The sequence below is a fragment of the Zosterops lateralis genome (assembly GCF_965231275.1).
Source record: "Zosterops lateralis genome assembly, chromosome: 7".
NCBI classification, from domain to species: domain Eukaryota; kingdom Metazoa; phylum Chordata; class Aves; order Passeriformes; family Zosteropidae; genus Zosterops; species Zosterops lateralis.
Window position 1 is genome coordinate 31,903,528 of NC_139767.1, and position 23,931 is coordinate 31,927,458.

The 23,931-nt window shown below is 38.2% G+C and overlaps 1 protein-coding gene across 4 annotated transcripts in view; it reads left to right on the plus strand.

The window, feature by feature from the left end:
- The window catches only part of MGAT5 (alpha-1,6-mannosylglycoprotein 6-beta-N-acetylglucosaminyltransferase), a 114,817-nt gene that overhangs the window by 40,469 nt on the left and 50,417 nt on the right, over positions 1-23,931 (plus strand). For all 4 annotated transcript variants that reach the window (XM_083865256.1, XM_083865255.1, XM_083865257.1 and 1 more), the window contains exons 2-5: positions 2,104-2,491; positions 6,777-6,944; positions 19,317-19,393; positions 20,857-20,946. In XM_083865256.1, coding sequence (XP_083721382.1) covers positions 2,254-2,491; positions 6,777-6,944; positions 19,317-19,393; positions 20,857-20,946 — 573 coding nt within the window. In that variant the 5' untranslated portion in view covers positions 2,104-2,253. The remainder of the gene's footprint in view (positions 1-2,103; positions 2,492-6,776; positions 6,945-19,316; positions 19,394-20,856; positions 20,947-23,931) is intronic.

A 23,931-nucleotide genomic window follows, 5' to 3' on the forward strand; every position in this document is an offset into this window, starting at 1 on the left:
TTTCTTACAGTTTTTAAGTGGATTTAAGATTTATTTTTCTGTTGATAAATTGAACTTTAAAGTCAACACCTCTTTAAGGAGATCATTTTCATAGTTCAGTGTCATTACACTGTTTCTTATACCATCTTTCTGTTCTAGAACTTTAAAAAGACTGTAAAATACTTGCATTTTAAATTGCTGTTTTTAATGTTAATTATGTTCAGAGTTTTTTTCCCCCTAAACAACTAGTCATAAACAATCATTAGCACTTGTCTGCTAAAATATGGTGGTGATAGGTTTGCTTTCTTATTCAGTGTTTTCTGCTTCACAAACAAGTGATAATTGCGGAAGAAATATTGACTGTTTAACCACAGATCTTATTGCTGTAGAGGATGCTGTCAGTGCTTACTTGAAGTCAGGTCATTGAGGGAGTTTATCTTGAACATTTTAGATTTCTTTTTAAAGTCGTGATACTCTTTCCATATTTTATCACTACCAATATTGCAAAAGAATAATAAAACTTTCAGCTTTTAATGAAGTAACAATATTCTACTATTCAGTCAGACCAAAAATATCTCAAGACTGTAGTTAAACAAACAGAAAGAAGTAAAATTTCTCCCTGCCATTTCTTGGAAAATTAGCTGAAATTTATGTAGACCAGCATTAAACAGAGTCCTTCATTTCCTCTGTCGAGACTGTTCATTTTCTTTACTGAGACATTTCCAGTGTGTAAAAACCCAGCTCGAGGGCTTTACGATGTTTTTCACTGTACTTGCAATTAATTTCTCTGCCCCATTCCTCCTTAAGCAAGAGATTTCTGCAGATTGTTCTTTTAGCAGCATGAGTTCATGGGACAGTGTCTGCATTGCCTGATTTAGTTTAAGTAATGCACCTTCACTTCTCCAGTCAGTCTTAATCAATGATGGGAAATGTGCACACTCAAACACGTTGAAGAGAAGTGCTCCAAAAGTATTTCTGTCCCGCTGCGGAACTCCTGGTTCGACTGGAAGCAGAAGATCTATAGGGAATTTTAACAAGCAGGGAGCACTGCTAGAAGGCATCTGAGTAATTATCCTATTAACAGAGCAACATCTGCATTATCTGTGGAAGCACGGAATGGAACATTATGTTCTCTAATCCTGTCTGGGAGCGTTATGAAGTTAAAAGGATAACATTTTACCAAATCTGTGTCCTAACATGATAGGTTACACCTAATTACCTTTTAATTACCCCTCTTCTAGATGGACTTTAAGCTAAGGACCCTGCCTCTAACTCTCATCACAGACCATTTCTTGCCTTTGGATTCTTCATGCCAGGTTTTATAAATTGAGTTTACCTTGAAAAGTTGGTCCTACTGTGTCTTGAACACCTTTATTACAATTCTTTTTACTTTGTGTATGCAAAGCTCTGAGAATACTAGTTTATGTATAAAAGACATGTTGCAACATTCAGAAGTTTGTGGGTTTGGTTTAGTTGCAAAGAGCAACCTCGTTGGAGTATGTTTTATGGATAAGAGGTGACTGTGCACAGCAGAGGCCACACAGGAGCAGGACATTATTCCAGCCTCCCAACTGCTTGCAGGAGAGTGTATTGGCTTAAATAATGTAGATTTCTTCTTTCCTCTTTATACCCCTGAGGGAGTCTGATTTCCTGATCACCTATCTAGCCATATGCTATAACTCTTGCCAGGAACTCCGAGCAGTGTCACTGCCAGCTAAAATTACTTGTTTTCTGAGAACTGAATTACATTGAGAATTGTCTTAAATTGCTGCGCTGGCAACATCGCAAAGTTTTGCGTATACACACACAAATAAATATGTAACAGCAGCCTCACTTTGAAATACAGCTTAGAAACCACTACAGGCAGGGAATTTGATCCAGATCCTTGTGAGGTGTTCTCCACCTGCTCGGGCACATCACTCCGGCTTTGTTGTCTTTCCAGTGCTTTTCTCAGCCTCTTTTTGCTCTGGCTACTACAGTACAATGATGAGACATGCAAATTAAACATTTACAAAGCAAGCATATTGTCTGCTGCTGGTTTGTACCAGATAGAGGGAAGACCTAGTGTGACTAGTAATAACTTCAGATGTGCTAACTCTGCTTTTTTCTCTCCTCTTTCAACAGGATGGAACTGAAATATGGATATGTGTTGACAAAGGAGTTGGAATAAGACTGAGTCCTGCTCTGTGATATTTATATACCTGGACCATGAACTTGCTGTTTGGCTTCTTGCTTTAGGAACCTTTGTAGTAACTGTGTGAAGCTGTTGGAATCATGGCATTCTCTCCATGGAAGCTGTCCTCTCAGAAACTTGGCTTTTTTCTGGTGACTTTTGGTTTTATTTGGGGAATGATGCTTCTGCATTTTACTATTCAGCAACAAACACAACACGAAAGCAGTTCAGTCCTGCGTGAGCAAATTTTGGACCTCAGCAAAAGATATATCAAAGCATTAGCTGAAGAAAATAAAAATGTAGTTGATGGGCCTTATGTTGGGACAGTGACAGCTTACGGTAAGTGTGTTCTCTGGATTATTTGATAATATGATTAAGGCTTTTTCCTCAATTGTCCAAACATTTTTTTTTCACAGTGCTGTTCAATTAGCGGCACTTTACCCTGTGCATTTTCTGTACAAATGGAGAAAATGGCCTTCCATTCTAATTGGGATAAATTTTAATTTCCAATCACTTGGAAATGAAGCTGTTTGCTAATTTTTATTACGTCTATTTAGTGACTCTATCTAGTATGCCTTAGGTTATTTGTTAGAACTCAGTTTTAAAAACCTTTTTTGGTGTGTTTTGGGAAGGTTGGTTGGGAGGCTTTTCAGTTTTCATTTCTGTGATCTAAGAAATTCCCTGTGGAAAAAACTTGCCTTAGTTATAAAATGGAGACCTGTTACATTTATTTCTTCTTTTTCCCATTTCACTTCTTTGTTCAGTCAATTTACTTAATGTTTAAGGTTTTTTTATCTGGCATAATCTTAAATTAAGCTTAAGTATATCCTATTTGCCTCAGGGCAGAAAACTCTGTGAGTTTTAGTACTTTGTTTGGCAGTAGGTTTTAATGCTTACTCTCTTCCAGTTTGTACACGAGAGATACGTTTTTGTGCATGTGTCAGACAAACCAAGCAGAAAAGAATGAAGCATATTACCTGAAAATATTACTAAAATAAAAATATAATCAATTTTTGGGTTACATGTGATTCCCTTTCAGTCTGTTAAGATCATATAATACACCTTAATTGTTTAGCAGTTCTTAGACTCACTTTCTCACCTACTTACCTATGCGCTTCTGGACTGTCTGGAAAACTAATTAGACATTTAGATTTCTTTTCTTGTATAGTTGTCTTAATATTCAGCTTTGAGGAAATTGAGTAGATAGTTTTTGTATTCATAGACAAAGAATATAGACTAGGATGCAACAGATAGAACAGCTGCACATTTTTCTCTAGTTTTCTATTAATACTCTATATTTTTTGCTGCATTCAGTGAAAATATCCTGCTGGAAGGTTCTCTCTGTGTCTTGTTTCTGTCACCACTACTTTTTCCTTTAAAAAGCAAATTTTTGATTTGATGTACATTTGCATGCTTGTAAGCCTGACATTATTATCCCCAACATAGCTAACAACTAAATTGCTTCATTGCTTAAATAACAACCTGCCCTTATTCTGTAACTCCAGATTTGTGGCTGCACGTTGAACTATATTGGAATTATAGCCTTACAAAGCAACACAAGCAAAACAGAGTGGTACTGGATCAATATTTGTGGGAATACAGCTGGGAAGCAGGACTCAAAGTTCTGCTGAACTCATGACAGAAGTAGATTTGCTAGTTGGCTACAAGCCCTGGCAAGTCGAGGCAGGACCCTGAAGGAGGAAGAGATCAGGGTGTATGCATGTGTGTTTTTTGGGTTGTACAAGTCTGCACTAGCCCATAGTTAGGCAATGTTACTGAGAGACATAGATATGGTTGTTATGCTTGAAAGGTGTAGAAACCAGCAGCATGTTCAATAAAATCAGATTCATGATGCAGCCATGGAGACCCAGTCTCTTCAATCTCCCAAAAAATATTTGGGCTGAGGATCTCTGAGCAAGTGGAGATGCTCAGAGGATTGTGTGATTAGGCTCAAAACAAAACTTTATCTGCTGTACAGCTGTTACCAGTGTCCTGTTACTGTGCAGGGGTGCTCGATGGTGGGTGAATTGAGAGAGAATGTAGACAACAAACCCCAAACAATCTGGCTCCAGATAGTGAAGGTACTGCATTAATATGGGTACACAATATCCATAAGCAAAGTTCCCCCTGCAGCTTGTTGCCTGTGGCATTAATTTCCTGTTCCAAATCCTGCTGGGGAATAAGTTGACTTGCCTCCAAACACTGGTCAAGTTCCCAAGGAGAAGTTAAACTGCATTTGGAAGCAGGTGAAATAACTTTGTGACACTTCTGTGAAGGGAAAGCCAAGGTTTGTGTAGCAATTTCAAGTCCATGGCTGAGATTTTCAAGGTTAAAGACTTAAATTTTAAGCTTGGCCAAGTGTTTTCAACAAAGTAGTTTGGAAAGATGGAAAATAGTGGTAATGCAGTTATTTAAAATTCAGGGAAAAGCACTATGGTGAGTGAATAGCATCATATTAAATAATCGTTTATGAAACTGGGTAAGGTAATTACTTAATAAGTTAATTTGTCCTGTTTGGCATACCAAATGACTTGTTGTTAGCAAATAATCAGGTTAGCTCTTCAGAAATAAACACATTAATGACTGATGTTAATAATAATTGGTAGAGGTTTTCTTCAATATTCTGTGAAAATTAATGCTCTTGCTTATTTAGCCTTTTTATTTTTTCTTAATATTTTCCTCTGATTGCTTTAAATGAGCGTAGTCATGATTTCCTTGTTCAAGAATAAATTTAATGTTTGCTGGGTTTGGCTGCTTTTCCATTCCTAAATTGTGATTGCCCAGCTTGTTTACTTTCTCGCTTTTTCTTTCTACCATGTATTCACCTGTCAGGTAGGTGGCTCAGACAGTTTCCTTTTACAAGTTGTAGTTCAGATATACAGAGTGAATATTAGATTCTTCTTTATCACAGTAAACATTCTTTTACAAAAATTCTGTGAATCTGTTCTACTGCCCTCCCCTTCTCAAACTAGGTTCCACTTGTCTTTTTGTTCTGACAAGATGTCTCTCATATCAATGTTTTGATTTATAGAATCATAGAATAATAATTTTATCAGAATTAAAAAATAATAAATTTGAACCTTTTTTTTCTTTATGATCTGTGTATGCTTTTATGTAGGCTACATTTCTTCCTTACTGTTTCCTGAATTATTTTTACTACTTTTTCCTTGATTTTTTCTTCCTTCTCTACCATGGTTTTATTCATGTTAAGTCCAGAGTTTCCTTTTCTTCTGCACACCATGCCATTAAATAACTTCTGTACCGCTTTTAAAATAGTCCAGATGTGTGGACTGGTGCTTCAGATTCCACCTTCTGATCTTTACAGGATAAAGGAAAACACAGTTATGATGAGAAAGGCTTTCTTTATGGCACCATGGAATAAATATGATTCTCTTTTTGTTTGGAGAAAACAATTATAAGCTTTCTAAAGTAGTATCATTTTCTTATTTAGTCTCTCATTTGCACAAGAATTGAGATAGTCATGGGAAAAATTTTAAAAAGCACAGAATGAATGTGGCAAAAATCCACTGATGTAGAGACAGTGGAATCTCTTCAGATGTATGGAAAAGTTTTCCATTATAGACCAGAAAGTTATTTGATTCTAAAATTGTGTAAAGCAAAATATGTAATTATTTTATGTAATTAAATGGAAAAATAATGTAAATTCCTTGTACCAAATTCTTTAATCTTTACAAGGGTAAATGAACAAAGGACAATAGTTTCATCTTCTTTGGCTCGTTGCCATTATAATTATACAGTTTAGTCTGATAGTGGTCTAGTTTTCTCCTCCTGTCCTCAGTTCTTTTAGCTTGCCAAAGTGTCTTGTGTTCCTTCAAGGAATCTGAACAAAACAAAAGCCAAGGAAAAAAATATCCGAGAACTCTTTCGTGTTGTCATTTGATATGCAAATTCCTGATATTGTTCATTGCCTTCCATGCCAAGGAAGCTCTGTGTCAGACCCAACAGAGACAATCACCAACAGACTGAAGAGAGGAAACAGGATTTTTGGTGTTTTGTGAATACAACAGAAAAGTTGAATTGAACTTTTTTTAGAAATTATTATCTGTTTTTAATTTGCCAGTGGAGAAACTGGTTATGTGGAAGAGATGCAGGAGAAGGTTTTTGTACTGGCTCAAAACTGTCCTTTTTGGGAAGGGGATTTTTGTTCCCAGGTGACTGAATATCAACAGACTGTTCCTCTGATAGTGCTTGAATATGGATTTAGGTTTAGACTCATTATTATTTAAGCAGCTTCTTATTACTTGAGCCATTGCAGAGCAAGCATTTTTCTGTTCCTTTAAAGGCTCACATTTCACCTTGAATATGGATATCTCTATGAGCTGCAGTGTGCTTCATAAAATAGGCTGACAAGTTCCATGGCCAGGGAAACTGCTATCTGAGGCTGAACCAAGTAGGGACCTTGAGTGCTTAGAGGTGGCAATGACAAAGATTTGCACGGAGAAAGTGTGTGTGTGTGTGTGTGTGTATATATATATCTATATATGTGTGTGTATATATATATATATATATATCTCCAGTCTCATTGTTGTGTCTATTTTTTGATTCTGTCTGAGAAGTGTGTCCTGCATTATTAAGCAGTTCAACTTTTCATTTTCCTCTGCAGATTTGAAGAAGACACTTGCTGTCCTGTTGGATAATATCTTGCAGCGCATTGGGAAGTTGGAGTCCAAGGTGGAAAATCTTGTACTTAATGGAACAGGAGCAAACTCGACTAACAATACTACCACTTCTGCTCCCAGCTTAGGAGCAGCTGAAAAGCTTAATGTAGCAGGTGTGTATGGCAATTACTAAAATTATTTATGGGCTGTTTAATCTGAACCTTTTCTCTCATGAGCATAACCTGATTTTGCAGTGTTAGATATTTGGAATGTCTTAGAAAACAAAATTCAAAATCTAGCCTTTATCAATGACAAACTGAAGTCCAAGCTCAGTGGAAGATCTTTCTTCTGTGGTAACTTGAACACATTAGAAAATCAATATCTCTGCTAAAGGGAATAATTCACCCATTTATAGTAGGTGTTTCAGGCTTTTAATGGTTGCACTTTAGAATGATGAAACTGGGGATATCTTTTCTCTTGAAGCCTAACTATTTAGGTTGGTATCAATCTGCTCTGCCATTCTACCATATGCACATTATTAGTGGAAAGAAAAATTTATTATATTTTTTGGTCATGATTTAAAAATCTCTTTCCCTACAGTGTTGATTGGCTCTTGGGATTTGACACCGAGAGATCACCTACCTGGTACATTCAGTTAAAATAAAAACATGTTTTGAGATGACATTTAAGTCATTCATTTTGTCTCCAATGAATAGACTGTTTTGTTCTGCCACCAAGTTGAAATAAATACTGGCAGTCCTGACTCATAGGAAAGTCTGAGTCTAAGTCCAATGATCTTTGCAGTCCCAAAAAGAGAACAGAGCAGAAGGGTTAAGGGAACTTGGTAAATAAGTTGATAACTGTGCTCCTATGTCATGTCTGTCCTTGGGATTCCTGCAAAAATAAATATTTCTTGAGAAGGTGTTATTCTCAAAAATCTCTCAAAATAGAGAAGCAAGTGCTGCCTTTGGTAGGGAAATGCCTACCAAGGAACAAGCCTAGGGAAGCAGATTTGCAAGTGATTGCCTGATGACAGTGTGGCAGCAGAGGTGCTCTCAGAGGTGCTCTCTAACCGCATTTATCTGTACCAGGGTGCTAAAGTCATGTTATCTCTTGGTGAGACAGACCTTTCCCTCCCCCCATCTCCCTTGTCTTGGTAAAACTGAAGGAACTGCAGATCAGGAATAAGTACCTGGAGAGGTGCAGCACCTGCAGGGTGCTGTCAGGCTGTGCCACCTTCCTGGCACACAGCATCCAGCACAAGATCTTGGCTGGAAAATCTCCCACTGAGGGAGAAAGGGAATGAGTACAGCACTGTTAGAGTTTCTGGGCCTTATATAAAATGAAAAACATCCCTGTATGTTTGCTTTACAGCTGGGCAAAGTCGACTTGCTCTGTTATTTCCTTAGATTTGCAGATAATTGGAACATGGATACTCAAGTTGTTGCTTTAAAATTTATAGGCAAAGGTTCATTGTTCTTACCTGAAAAGGAAACACCTTTCATCAGGTCTTAGGGTCATTTGAATGTTGTTTATTATTCTTGGAGTGGGCTCAATTCACAATTTTGGTGTTCAGGAGCAACACTGAAGGAACCTGGTAAGAGTTTTCCGTTTCCAGTGTTTGCATTTCTTTGTACTGCCTGAGGCTTGCTCAGTAGCAAAGAACACAATTCCTCTTATTAGAGCCACATGTTTTTTACCTTTGACTCTTGATACACTGAGTTTAAAATGTCTGAAGCAACTATTAAACAGCAGCAACAGGAAAAACCTTTAGGTCAGAGTTCCTTAAGGTTCAATTGATGTGTTGTGCTGATGACTGAATAACGTCACTGCTCAGGTACCTCTGGACTGGACATACCTAGGGTTAGAATAGAGCTTGAACCTAATCCCTGTGTTAAGTGCCTGCTCCTCATCCATTTGAAGTAATCAGTGGCAATTACTCAGATCAGAGGCAGCCAAATGGAAATGAAAAACTTGTCTCTACTTCGTCCTTTGTGGCAGTTTCCTGACAGCACACCCTGAAAGCCATATGATTCCAGCATAATTGTAATATAAATATCTGCTCTGTTAGGAAGGAATTGTTCAGAAAATGAGCTAGGTGAGGACACTGTGACAATACCAATGTTAGTTTTGTCTGTAATATTTCAACAACATCTCATTTATATTGTGTTAGAGCAGTTGAGGTAATGTGAAAATTGTGGTGCAGGCATTTTGTTACCCAACAGTTTGTCATTTTACTGCAGTTGAAACACGTATGTGTACGAATACAGATGATACTTTTCTTTATGACATTCAGCTGTACACTACAAAGTGATCACAACAAGCATGTTAGGATTATCCTTCCTCTCTTTACCAGTTGTAATATTTTAATGCTGACTTTAGACGAGTTCATATTAGCAATTGTTAATAATTTTGGTCTTTCTCTCTGGATAACCATAGTGTCTGTGGAGCATCTGATTAACAAAAAGTTTAATAATTTTGGTAATCTTTTTTAAAGACTTCTTGAGGTTTGTTGTTTTGGAGTTTTTTGCATCAGAGTTGTTGCTTAAAACTGCAGTAAATTCAGTGTTTTATAGCCTCATTTGTCAGTGAAACAGTGCAATGTCATTAGCAGACTTTCCTACAGGATCCTGCTTCCAGTGAAGCTACGTCATGCATTTATTGTTTTTGGATTGAGATTTCAGAGTACACTGAGATCTCTGATTCCATAATTTGTACAGCCATGCCCCTTTACCTATGGAAAGCCTTTCTGAAATAAATGAGGCTTCATGTTCACCCTGTGATCTATTGGCACTGCTTGTAAACCTTGGTAGTCAAGAGTGGAGCCACAAATCATCCTGAGATCAGCATTTTGTTCCCCCTGACCTTGTGTAGAGGTTATGTGTTATATACTACTGGAGTAGATAGAAATGATAAAATAAGACATAGGATGACAGGAAGGTGATTATGCTGTAAGTATTTATCCTCACTGCTGATTATAACAAATTCAAGAGCAAAACATAGTATTTTTCTTACAATTTAAAACGGACTATGATGGCAGGCTAGACTGGTCAATCTGAATATACTGTAAGTTTTTCTTCATTGTGTATTTTAAGTATTGATTACACTTTCATAGCAACAAAAATTAGTACTTATCTACAAACCAGGAAGAACAGAGATTGATTAATCAGCATTTCTTCTTCTGAGACCTCTCTGCAAGTATCGAAGTTAATAAATAGCAAAGCTTATTTTTCTTTGTTTCAAACCATGTTCATGAAAACAAAACACAGTCTTGACTGTGCAAAGCAAGGTGGGCCACAAAATCTGGGGAAGTCCAGTGTTGGGCCAGGACATGTTGAAACCTGGAGTTTATAATCCACTGTAATTTACTTCCTGAAGGAATGAGCAATAACTGACAGCAGAAGAAAGAGGAAGCACTGGCGTGGGAAATAATAAAGTTGTTTTGCAGTTTGGAAAAAATGCCTATCTTTGTTTCAAGTTATGAAACAATGTTTTTTTTCTTTTTAAGTTGTTCCACATCTGGCTGTCAAGTGTGGTGTAGAACTGAGGCAGCAGTGCTGAAATCTGCCATGGAAAGAAATATCACTCTTGTGGTGGTGTGGAGTTTTTGGCAGATAAAAGGATCTGAAGAAAATCCATCTAGATTAGACTTCTTCACGATAAGAAACTGATAAGGGTAATGGACATTACTGAGGATTTAGCAAAGACTGTAACTTACCTGTCTCTGAAGTAGATGAACTCAAACTTTCTTTTGATTCAATCCTGAGTTTTGATCACAGGGCTGGAACACCTCTGCTAATGGAGACAGGCTGAGAGACTGGGGCTGTTCAGCCTGGAGAAGGGAAGGCCCTGGGGACAACTTGAGCCCCTTGCAGCACCTAAACAGGGCTAAAAGAGAGCTGAGGAGGGACTTTCCACAAGGGCAGTGATAGCACAAGGGCACATGGCCTTAAGCTGAAGGAGAGCAGGTTTAGATTAGATTAGATATTATGAAGAAATTCTTTGAATGTTGAGACACTGGGACAAGTTGTCCATAGAGTCTGTGGACTCTCCATCCCTGGAAGTGTTCAAGGCCAGGCTGGAGCAACCAGGTCTAGTGGAAGGTGTCCTTGCCCATGGAAGGGGAGTGGAACAAGATTGTTTTTAAGGTCTCTTCCAACCCAAACCAGTCTCTGATTTTGTGACTCTCAATCTAATTGCTATGTATATGTAGATTCTACAGTGTATTCATAACCTTACTGTGTTTAGTGTGGTACTACACCTAGTTCTTCCCCTGAAGTTAGTTTTATGGAATCTTTCATTAAGGGAAGCCCAAGAGCAAAATGGCTTTTTTGCTCTTTTTGGCTGTATGAAAGGATAATAGAATGTGTGCTCTTAGCAGCATAAACATTTTTAATCCTAGAGAAGTTGAGGATGGGACTTGTGCTAGAGCATGAGGCTGCATAGAATATGTTGAAAAGCAAAGCTGTGAACACTTGGGGAGCTTGAGTGGGAGCTTAAGTGTTACTTCTCCTCCCCACCCTCCTTTTTAGATCCATGTGTAAAATCGTAAGCATATTTTGCTTTTCTTCTCTCTTCCACAAAACTATCAAACAATCTGGTGGTTTTGATACAGACAATTTTCAACTGCTTTTTCAGAACCTCCATTTTGTTTGTGAGAGAGTGAATTGTTAATAAAGATGTTTATAAAGCTTTGGCTGATTGATTTCAAAAGCACTAAAAGCTGTCTTTACTTCTCTCTCTTTTTTTTTTTTTTAATCTAAGTTGTATCTAAAAAGCTTCTGAGATACCTGATAGCCATCCTTTTTGCATCTGTGGGAAGTAATACATTCCCATACACACAGGAAAGTATTAATCTAAACTTTGGGTGTCTAGGAGATAAGATTTTTCATCAGAACAGGAAGCTTTGAGGCACTGCCATAAATGACACCCTAAGTAAATTTAAAGTTGCTGTTGTAGAGATGATTAAACAGAAAGGGGGAAGTACAAAACCATGGCGCTTGCAAGCAGAGCTTGTCTACAGGGCTGCTACTGTTGTAGCTGCATCTTTTGGTTCCATGTGACAGGCACAGGATCAGTTTGGTTTAGGCAATTTAGTTTTTAACAGTTGTGCTTTTCTAAGATAATGATAAAAGAAATCCTTGGTTTTTGTGGAACAGAATTGCACTGTCATGGTTCATCAGATAGGGCAATCTGCTTGCACAAACATGATCAGACAATCAGTCCTCTGTTTCCTTCATGCAATATTTTTGGTAAGCAGTAGGAGTGGGGTTAGTGTGTTGTGTTGTGGGATGGTTTTCTTTAGAGGTGGCCATCATTCTTCCTGTGCTTGTTCAGTGAAAAGCTAAATTTTTGATAATCTTGACCAACACCCCAGATATAATAATTGTACTGAGAACTCTGCCAGACTGGTTGTTTACAAAACATTATTTTGCCTTGGAAAGTGCTGCTTTGAATTATTTTAATTGTGCGCCTTTGATCCTACAAAAATGAGCAAGTCCAGGTTTATGTTAAATCCTCCTCAGCCTTCCCCTTGTCCACAGCTGGTGCTTGGAGGACTCTTGCTAAGCCTGAGGACAGCCCAGGGTCAGGTTGCTGTATGTAACAGTGGGGGAGGACATTTCTGGTGTATCTGTTTGAAGTTTCCACAGCTTTTCTGCCTGGTGCATTAACTTGTTCTGCTGTGTTGGCTGTTCAGTTCCCTTTTAACAACTTTAGTTTTAACATCTTTAAAGTCCCTCATTAAGATGCAGACTTCAGTGTATACTTGTCATTTAAGCCATGATGGCTTGGATGCCTGTCAGATATCTGGCATCCTTGGTGAATATGTAGCACGGCGGGCTGACAAGTCAGCTTTGGCAATGTTACAAGAAGGCTTTTTTAACGTTTCTATGGTGAGAAGGACCTTTGTCGTGGTATTTCCATGTCCTTATTCCTGGAGACTTGGGGCTGCCACACTGAAGCCTTTTAGGTCAGGGGGGAAAGACTCAGGTAACCTCAGGATCAGTGGATTTGTTTCCATGGCTCTCTGATGATTTTATTACACAGCCTCCTTAGTTTTAGCAGTCTGCAAACACAGTTCCACCATAGTCCTGTACTTGCAGAGATTAAAAAAAGCTAAGATACTGCATATTCCTTTAAATTGCAAAGCTGCCCTCCTGTTTTGAGAAGACTAGAGCAGACTTTTCATTAGTCAACACAGTATGTTGTGCCTCAGAAAACAAACCTGCTGTCCCCACAGGGCACCAGTGTGTACCAGTTGTAAGAGGGTGTGGGACTGCAGTGGCTCTGATAGTCAAGATTGCAGCTTCCTCCAGGTGATGTTTTGCTTTGACTCCTGTTTCTTCTGCCTTATTTATTGTATTCTTTTCCCACACTGTACATGTGTATTAATAAAGATTTCCCCCTTCCCACAAAGGCATTTGTGTGGAGCTGGGGAGTTTTGTGTGCCCTCAGACCTGGCTGTTGCAGCACAGTGTGTTGCAGCACAGTGTGCAGAAGACCACAGGTGAATTTTTTTCCACTGCAGTGCAAAGCTGTGTTAATAATGCTGAAGGGGGCTCTTAGTGGTCCCCTGGGCTGCATTTTGATTAACCACTTGACTACTTCTTGAATTCTCCTAACACTGCATTGATTTCAGTGGTGCTAATGGAACACAGCAGCACAGCTTGTGTAAGGATGGACTAGAGGTAGAAAAGTTAATTTGCTTTAAATCATACAAACACTTTGCTACAGAAGTTTCTAAAATGTTTGTAGAAAGCATTTTGTGCTCTGCATTTAAAATCTTGAAACCTTTAGCTCATTTGATTGAATATGTTGTTAGTGCTTTCAGCTCACACTGCAAATTCTCTCTTTAAAGAAATCTTACCAGCTGGAGATGAAAAATGTGAATTGAATTGAGAATGTGTTAATTAGTTGGAGAAGGGAAAGAAGACCTTACACAAACTAATCCAGCATTAACTACAGTCTGTGTCTAACCAGCTTTCAGGACTGAAATAGAAACAGAGAACAGTTTCATGAATTAAAGCAAGAATAGTACTTATATTTAATGATCAAAACCAGAAGGAGAACAGAGATAAAATTGGTGAATAGATTTGATCAGATGTGATTACTCTGACCTTATAATGCTAGAGAGGTTCTGTATTTTATGAGATCTGCTGATGGGAACACTTTTGACTTGAGCTATTATCTGAGCTGTATATCATCAAAAAATACTTTAATATGCACTAGTCTGAAAATCAGAGTTTAAGCCTCAAGGTTCCAAAGTACATAATTTTTAGTGTCGTGATAAATTCTTAATACATTTCTATTCTCAGAAGAACCCCAAGCTGGTCCTTAGCAGAGTAGGCAGGCTGCTGGTGTCAGCTTGCAGTTGCAGCTGTATTGCAGCCTTTTCATTTGCTTTAACCAATATCAGTATTTTAAAACTCTCATGACAAACAGAGCACCTATCAAACAGCACTCACTGCTGAGTGACTAATTATAACTCTTATTCAGTGTACAGTCTTAGTGGAATATTTCTAGACTTCCTAACTGTCTGATGGAGAAAAATCAAAGCAGAATTTTTTAGCCTATTACGAAGCACATTATTTGAAGGATGTGCAATGTAGGAAAGGGAGAAAATATGCATGTAGCACTTACTACTGCTCATTTTTACTGTTTTATTAAAGAGCAACTTGAAAGCAAACAAAAATCAATTCCCTACCACAGACTGTGCTTTTAGCCACATCATTCTCAACGTGGGTGTTGTAAACCTTCAGCGTTAAAAATAAAACCTGTGGACATGGAGTTTAAATACAGGAGGCAACAAAGTCCTGCATCTGTGAGCTGTTATTTGGGTGCTGAGGGCCTGGGGCTTTAGCACCTGCAGTTGCTGGTAGCAAGCAACAAGAGAGAAGCTGCTTTTCCAGTGCAAGGTTGGTGGCTTAACTGAAATCTGCCACGTCGCTGATGCTGACATGCCAGACTTTGCACTGAAACAACTGAGGATTGTTCACAAGTTCAGGTTCACCTGCTGTGCTCCAACCATGTCTGATGCAAAGCTGTAGATCGTTTGTGAAGGGAACATATGGCTCCTTTCTAAACATGAGGGTGGGGTTTGTTAGTTATATTTTAAATATCCCGGGACCTCACAAACAGTATTCAAAGAGTTTTTTTAAAAATCTGCAGTTGGTTGGTGTTTTATCAATATTTTTTTTCCAGGATGATCTGGAACTCTGTCCCAACTCTGTGCCAACTGCATGATTTTAGATTTATAATATGCTCTGTTCATGTTTTTTGTTTGTTAGTGCATTGACTTTTAATGTAACAGCATATGAGATAAATGTTTAATAATTATGTTTTTTCATAACAGCATCAAGAGGAGATAAGCTATGCATGAGTTCAAAAACACTTAGGTGTGTGTAGAACAGGAATTAATATAATGGCTCACACAAAGTTTAGGAGAAAAAAGTGTTTATTAACTACTCTTGCTTTGTACTAACTTAACAGTTGTATTTCTAACGTTTTTTGGCTGAAAGTTCTAAGTTTTGGCTGAGAAAAGAGATTTCAGAACTTACATTTTAAATTTCATAAATCCTAATTAAGGATAAAAATTCTTGTGGTTTCTCAAATACCATTTTCCAACAAAAGTAACTTTAGTGTCTGGCTTAATGTAGTTTTCCCCTTCAGGAAAGAATTATCCAACATGAATTTGCTAACAGCATAATACATCTATCCAGACTTTTTAAAAAGAATCCCCATAAGATATTAGGGTTTGGGATTTTATCTCTAAATGATGAAAAACTCCTAAGTCTTGACTTATATGTTAATGCTTGCTTTTCATGTTTTGGAAGATCCTGATGTGTAGATTGGCATCCCCAGGGTTCCACTTCTTCATCTCCCTTGCCTTTATGATCACACTCAGAAGTGTAAATTGCTGGTGTCTGGTTGAGCTTGGTCTCAGCTGCTCATGGGAAACCCAAAATTTGTTCACCTCTGGGTTCCTGATTAAGGAGAGCCAGCTGTGAGGTGTTACCAACAAGCTCAAGCACACACTCCATGCTGAGTTAAAATGAGCAGCAAGAGGAGCAGAAGTGTAATTCTTCTGATCTGATCATTGTGAAAGAATTTGGGAGGGCTGATTCTCAGCCCAGAACTCACACTGACTGTGGCCAAGAAGAAAAGGGTACGACCAGAGCGAGTCGTAGTTGACTGGAACTGTCAGGATTATTCACTGGTGAATTCAGAGTTCTGCACTGAGTTCTCAGGCTTATGTGTGGAAACCAGCAGTGACTTGCCCATTTCTGCAGGCAGTTGTTGCTTTGGACAGCAGTCCTTGATGTAGATGTGTTTCCAGTCTGACTGCATCAGCTGGCTTCCTGTTCATGGGCACGGAGGATAGACTGCTTCTCTAGGGAATACTCTGATGGAACAGAATTGCAGTTCTCTGTTCCTTATCCTGTTCTTTCACATTCATTTCCTCTTGTATGCACATCTTGCTACATTTTTTTCTGCTCTGGATAGTAGTTCTATGTAAATTGTTTCATTGGAATGTTTATATTTAAGTTTTATAGAATTGCTTCACTGTGCTGTTACCTGATTCATAGCTGAGAATGAAGCAAATGAAAGCTGATGTAGGCGTTTGGGATATAGATCCATGGTAAAGCTGAATGGGAAGACGGGAGTGGAAAGCTGGTGATTGTGTAAAGCATCTCCTGTGTCTCTGGACTATGGTGGGAAAAAAAAAATGAACAGTTTTGAGGAAGGGAATCCTAGGAGTGTTTACTGTTGCTGGCAAGAAGGGGGAAAGATGTCAGATACTCTTGGTAATACTCCCAGACACATTAATATTTCAGCAACAGTTAGAGGTGATCAAGGTGGGCATTAGTGTTCCCTGTTCCCTATGCAGGGAGATTATCCTGGAGACTTCCATGCTCTGTGTGTTACCCATCCCAGTGGAAGAGCAGTAGTGGGACTGCTCTGGAAAAGCCTTAGTGGCCACAGAGGACACCACAAGCCTGAGAAAGTCTGTAGTTTGTACTGAGAAAAATGTCTGTCCCTTCATTTTTACTTCTTGGAATGGACAGGAGCAGGAAGGGTCTCTGCTTGGGAAATATCTCAGTGTGGTACTGCTACAGCTCGCAGTGAGGCTGGTGTAATGTCTGAGTGTTGGAGGAGGGATTTTATTCCTGCTGGTAGATCTTGCAAATAAATACTGTAAAGCCTTGTGAGCAATGAACAGCAGCAAAGATCTTGGCTTGTCAACAAAAACACACTGGGATGCAGAGAATGTGTCCACACATGGCAGAAGCAAACATGTAAACTGTAGTTGTGTATCTACCAAAAATCAGGCTTTTGTATGTATTTTGAGTTTTTTTCTCCATCTTCTCTTTCTTTAATAGGCCATGAGATCCCCATTAAAATTAAATATGGTGTAGGTGATAGACTTGACACTATGTGCTGTAAAATAAGGAATTATAGCTTGTGCTTATGTATTACCCTGTACTTAATAGGACTTAAGGAGAAGAGAGGATTTGCTTGACTAACCTTCTGAAGAGGAAAGGCATCATATGATAGCATAATTAACTTGAGATAGAAGACATTATTTTATTTTAAGCGGCAAAATTCATGGCTCATTCTTGTTGGCAAGCTATAGTCAGGCATTCAGCATTTTCCACCCTAAATTCAGTATGATGCTGAAAGTTGAACTTTCCCTATGGTTGAGCCACATCTCTGATGTTGTACCAGAAATTTCAGAGGTCTTATTTTGTTTTAGGAAGATCTTGAATTTGACATGCCTTATGTAAAACTGTTGTTTTGCATTCAGACTCATGAGTTAGGAGGAAAAAAAGAAAGAAAAGCCACAAACTCTTTTAGACCATAAAGCTCTTCTAATGGAAATTTACTGATTATTGAAATTACTGTAATAGTTACCACGTCACTTTATTACTGTTATATCTCAGGTACTGATTTTGGTGTGATGCAAGTGGAAGGTCTGATTCCTGAACTGCAGTAAAGCAATATGTCCTATTATTATGCAGCTCTACTGACTGAATTGAGAATATACTTTAAATTGCTTCTATCTGTATGCATGCTCTGTGTGCTCTTATTCAGAGCAGAAATCAGAGCCTTAGATGTCGGTGGTCTGGTCTGCAAGAACCCCACATGGATAAGAAGATAGCCAGAATATTTTGAAAGTGCTTATTGATTTGAAATTACAAAGTCATTGTACAAACTACTTTGCTTCAGTGCTATTGTCGTTGGCAGTACAGCTCAGTTTGTCAAATCACTACTGCTGCAGAGGCTGACAAAGAAGTGGGGACTTCCTGCCACGACTCTTCTTTCCCCCATCAAGTTCATTTTGCAATGCTTGGCTCACATTTCAAGTTATTTCAAGTTTTACCTTTAAAAGAAGCTATTTGCAAAAAATTGGAATATAGATCAGGTCATGGATTTGGCATATAATAATATAATGCAACATTCTAACTTTTACCCACAGATTTTTGTTGCTATTCTATTCTAATACTGCAGCCTTTTTTTGTTTGTTTGTTTGTTTGTTTGTTTGTTTGTTTGTATTTTCTTCTGGGCTCTCTAATTAACATGTTCTGGATGAAATTTTGCACAGTTACTGCCACAGCATAAAGTGTTCCTAGGTTGATGGCTGGCTGACTTTAATGATCTTGATTCTTGCCCATAGGAAAAGCCAGAAATGATGCAGGTATAATTTTAGATAACTGTGGGATGAACTACCTAAATTGAAAACCTTCTTCTCTACTGCCTTTGGCAAGAATCTCTCCACCATGGTAATAATTTTTCTTGCCTTAAAGGCCTGCATTAGAGGGTTCTTCTAAGAAGAAAACTCCTTTGGAGCTGAAGGAGTAATGTCCTTTAAAACTGCTGTTTTTTCCTTGGCTCATGGGCTAGAAATCTTGCTCTATATTACAGTCTTAAATTCATTGCACTAATTTGGAATGAAAAAATATTAAAATGGTAAAAAAAAAAAAAAAGAAGAAAAAAAGATCTTGGAAGACCATAGGAAATATTTCTCGTGAGATGTGATGTAGTGCTACTCAGTTGTTAAATTAGATCATATTGCAACATTTATTAATTGGGTCATATATCTGATGCCAAGTTTCAGATCGTGGGTATTTGATAAAGTGATAGCAGAGCTTGAAAAACTAGTTTTATGCTTGAGAGACATATACGTTCTATAAGTGTTTGACAAATGAAAATAAATTGCTGCAATTTAGTAGTTTTAAGCACACTTTGATTAGGAAAATATTTTCTTGTTATCTTCAGTATGGATTAGCTTAATTTTTGAGTCTTCATAGATTGATTTTTGTAAATCAGCACTTTTGCTTCAAGTCAGAATTGAAATCTATGCAACCATTTTCTTGTTTGGTCAAAAAGGAGCACAGTGAGTTTTAATGTTATAACAAATATTACCCAGTAGGACCCTTCAGTCAGTCTGGACTGTGGATTCATGAAAATAAAAGGCAGGATTCATCAGGCTACCTGTCAGAAGTGTGAAATGAAGCTCAGTTATGGTCTGTGTTTCTCTTTAGATCTCATAAATGGAGCCCAGGAACAGTGTGAATTGCCTCCTATGGATGGTTTTCCTCACTGTGAAGGGAAAATAAAGGTAAGTGAACTGGTTTTAATCTTACATGCATTCTATTAAAAATGGAACATATGTTGCAAGAGGTCAATACTCAGTGGTGTAAAACAAGAACAACTGAGTCAAAAAATAGCATATTTAGGACTGTGTGTCACTGCAGCATTGCTCACCTCAAGCCTTTACTACTGCTGCAGAGAAATGAAGTGGCATCCTCTTAAGGTAGGAAAAAATTGCCATTTCAAAATGGTCTATTATTTACTGAAAAGCCTTATTGTTTGAATGCTATTTTGTTGTTCAGAAGCTTCTTCTTTTGGAAAAGCCCTGTTTTCTTCCCCACGATGAGTCATTTGGTGTTCTGCTGCCCCAGGACTGTGATTCTGTGGGTATTTCACTCCAGCCCCTTTTTCAGCATAACATTTCTTTGCACTTCTTTCATCTCTTTGCCCACAGGTCTGTGTGGTTTCTCTGTTCCCCTTTTCTCCTGAAATCATTCTGCCTCTTCTTCTCACAAGTAGGCAGTGCCTAAATGTGCAGCAAGAATTCTGGAATTCACAGTGGATTCTACATAAGTCCTGTATTTTACTTATAATGCACTTGGAAAGGCTAAATATCACAATCCATCAGACTTTAGTTGGAAAAGAAAAAAGAAAAAAGCAAAGAAACAAACTCCAACAAACTTGCAGAGATGGAGGTTTTTAAGGTTTTGTTGTTTTGTTTTTTTTCCCCAAGATACGTTTCAAATGTAAGGAATACTGATTTATTACTATGAATGCCCCATCCCTAAAAGTTCAAGGTCAGGTTGGATGGGGCTCAGAGCAACCTGGTCTAATGGAAACTGTCTCTACCCATGTCTTGGAATGAGATGATCTTTAAGTTCTCTTCCAACTCAAACCATTCTGTGATTAGTGGTGGACAACAGTAAAAATTTCTGCTTGCTTAAATACCCAAGTATTTGTGAAATTAAAAGTCTCTACATTTTGAATCTCTAGTCTGTGTTTTGATCTGTTTTGGCAAGGAGGCTGCATAGTGACTATATGTGTAATAAATTATTTGAATATTGAAATATGATCTGGAAATAATTATTTGCTTCTGCGGAAATGACAGATTCTTGGCAGATTTCAGTCTTGGTAACTGAAATGATCTGTGAAATTCTAGAGGGAGGATATCACAGTGGGGAACACACAATGCATTCAACTCCAGCCACAGCCATATGTCTGGATCCCAATTTTATTCCCCTTTTGATATTTGTCCCTGCTTGCCTGGCTGCCAGTTTGTATAAGCTGTGCTCACATCTGCTGTGTTGTTGCTTCCCCAGCATTACTGAATGCAGGGATGCAGTGTGCTGCTAATCATTAATAAAATCCCTGGTTTGTTATTTGTGATATTTATAGCCACTTTGCCACTTCCTCCATTATTCCTGGGTGTGAAACAGAGCTATTTTGTTGTACTTTATCCTAATAAACTTTGTGTCCTTTGTTCTGTTACAGTGGATGAAAGATATGTGGCGATCGGATCCCTGTTATGCAAGCTACGGTGTAGATGGGTCCACATGCTCCTTTTTTATTTACCTCAGTGAGGTCAGTAACCTTTAAATCTGCTCAAGGGGAACATCATGTTGCCTTCATAGCTTTGGTAACTGTACTTTCCTCGAAAGAAATCACCATTTTGTTCAGAAAAATTGTGTAAAGAGGAAAAAGTTATTAAAATGGAATTAATAATTGCTATTATTCATAAACTCTGCAAGGGTTTCTAGCCTGGAGAATTCTAATGTTTGTAACTGCAAGGATGTAAGCAGTAGCTCTCCAAGGAGTCCATGTTGGGTAACGTGTTAAACCTGGGTGTGAAGCTCAGTCAGAGATCTTTGCCTCTAAACACTTTTGCTTTTGGTGCAGCTGCTGAGATACTAATAGGGAGGTGTTTGGAATGGAAAATTTAGAAAGTGCTGCTAGATGGTCCAATGTGCTAAGCAGCACGGCCACTTCCTGCTGTTTGTCAGTTGTGGAATCTGCTAGCAGAAACAAAAGAGAAACCTGAATGTCACATTTTTGAGTGAAGTTGCAGCTATATTGGCTAAAGCCTTTGGTGCCTGTCACAGCCTGAGGTGTTTTGTACACAGCTGAGTAGGGTGCTCATCCTGGTGAGGTATTTTTTTCCATTTCCTGGATAACACTTGTTTCCCAAGAATTAATTTTGTCAATTATCATGAACTCTATTACTAGCTTGAAGTGCGTGCACCAGAAATAGTCACATGTATTTGATCACTCTTTGACTTCTTCTTTCTTATAAGTGTAATTTTGATAACTTATGGCAGCTGGTCTTACAAGTAGTATTGACATCCAGTGGCTCACTGTTTGCAAAGAGCTGAAAGAGCCAATGTGGCTGCAGGATTGCAACTAATAATAATTTTGTAGCTTCTATAGGATTGGGAGGGTTGGGCTGGGATTTTAAATTACATATCTGAGATTAAAACAGTAAGTCTGTTATAATAAATAACTGGGTTGTAATCAAAGCAGTTTGCTGTTGATTTACTCAGTTGACTGACATTGGACTTCTGGGGGTGTTGCTTGAAGCAGCAATAGTTAAATTCATATCCAAAACATTTATCTGAAGGCATAACAAAGGCTGGGTTGAATCACAGTTTTGACTCATTCCATTTCTAGCACCCAGTGTTGATTTATTTATGGGCTGTGAAGCTGTGGAAGGAAAAGATACAGGATGACTGTATTATTTATCTTGTTATTTATCATAGAGGCTGGAGATACGGTTTCAAAATCGTCTGAAGTTGATCTAAGGTTTCTACTAGAAGGTTTTGTTTTAGCATCAGCAGAGCTATGTTTGGTCATTAGTATTCTGTCAACCAGCAGGTACTTCATGGTTTTAATGCAGATATATCTTAAAAATGATGATGTATCTCAACTGAATGCGAGAATCTAGTATTCTTCAATGACATTTATTATTTTGCATTTCTGTTAAATCCCAGTTTTTTATGTGGCAATCTTCCCTCATCATCAGTTTTGGAAAGTCAGTCGATGCTATTAGCTCTTTCATAATTGATCTTTCGTGGCCAAATGAACAGACTTTCAGAGGCCAAATGGTTGTTTTTTCAAGGGTCTTGGGATTAGAAATTTTTCTTTAAGCAGCAACATTTAATTTGGTCAACTTTTCATTCCATGAAGGAATAGACATGCAATTAGCCTGTGTACATATTGGGTAACTTTAGAAAAAGGTCTTGTCCTTTTTTTTTTTTTTTTTTTTTTTTTTAAAGTGTTTGCTTATGACAGAATGTAAAACTAATATTGGGTGAGCTGTTATTAACCTTGAGTTTAAATTTGGCATTTTTAATCCTATGATTAATTTCATGATTAATGTCCAGCAGCAGAGGTTGAAAGCTTAAATGTTTGCGAATGCAAGCATGAAATGAAATTCTAATAACACTACAATGATGTGGATTTATGAGGTGTGTTGGCTGCTAGGGATAACTTGGAAATGCTGTTGCAAGAGTAATTTGTCAAAGTGGACAGTGATGAAGAGTTGACAGTTTATAGCGTGGTTGCACAGCTGAATGATAAATGTGCCTACAGAGTTCTCAAGTCAGAACTGCTGATTTAAAATATTAAAATGCATTAGGGTAATGGAAAGGATATTACTGTTAAGATTTTTCTTTTTTACTTCAAGGTTGGACAATTGGAGTGAGATGATTGTGTACCAGCATGTTTCAAAAGGCAATATATGCATCAAATTATGTACAACTGTCAGATTGGAAAAAAAATGTGCATAAAATTATCCATATATCTACTTTTACTCTTAAAATCACCTCTAAGGTCTGGTGTGACAAGTGTCCGTGCTCTTTCATACTCTTCTGGGATCTAGTTTTTTCTTCTGAAGCAGTTCAGTTAGGGTGTTTCATTATGCTCATCCAGTACTCTTTGTAATGTCATTTTAAACCTGTAAACAAAGGAGCCCAAAATGTTCCATTTTGGTGTGCAATATGGGTCAGAACCAGAGACACAAAGTAATTTATTAACCCATAACAGGATGGCACTCCTGCAGGAGCTCAGGAGCAGCTCTTCTCCACTGCTCTGTGTCTTGACTGCTTGAGCAGAACAGGAGATGAACAGAAAGCAAGAAGGAACCCAGTGTGTCCAGGCTTCTGCTTTTATTTAAAGCTGTCCCCTGCACAAACTTCCAGATGAAACAGAATTTTTGCTCCTCTTTCTCACTGTTTTTCTTCAGGCTCTGGATCATTCCTGGGGTGTGATACACAACTGTGTGGTCATGGAATGGCTTGGGTTGGAAGGGACTTTAAAGCTTATTCTGTTCAAACCCCTGCCATGGGCAGGGACACTTTCCGCTGTCCCAGGTTGCTCCAAGCCCTGTCCAACCTGACCTTGGACACTTCCAGGTTGTATCCAGCCTGTGCCAGAGACTCCCACCCTCTGGTCCTCAGAACAAAAATTTTGCTGGAATCTTTGAAGAGTGGATGAGATACAAATGGCCTGAATAGCAAAACCAGAGCCAGACAGGGCTTTGAAATAGCAAACATTAAAAAGCAAGTTAAACTT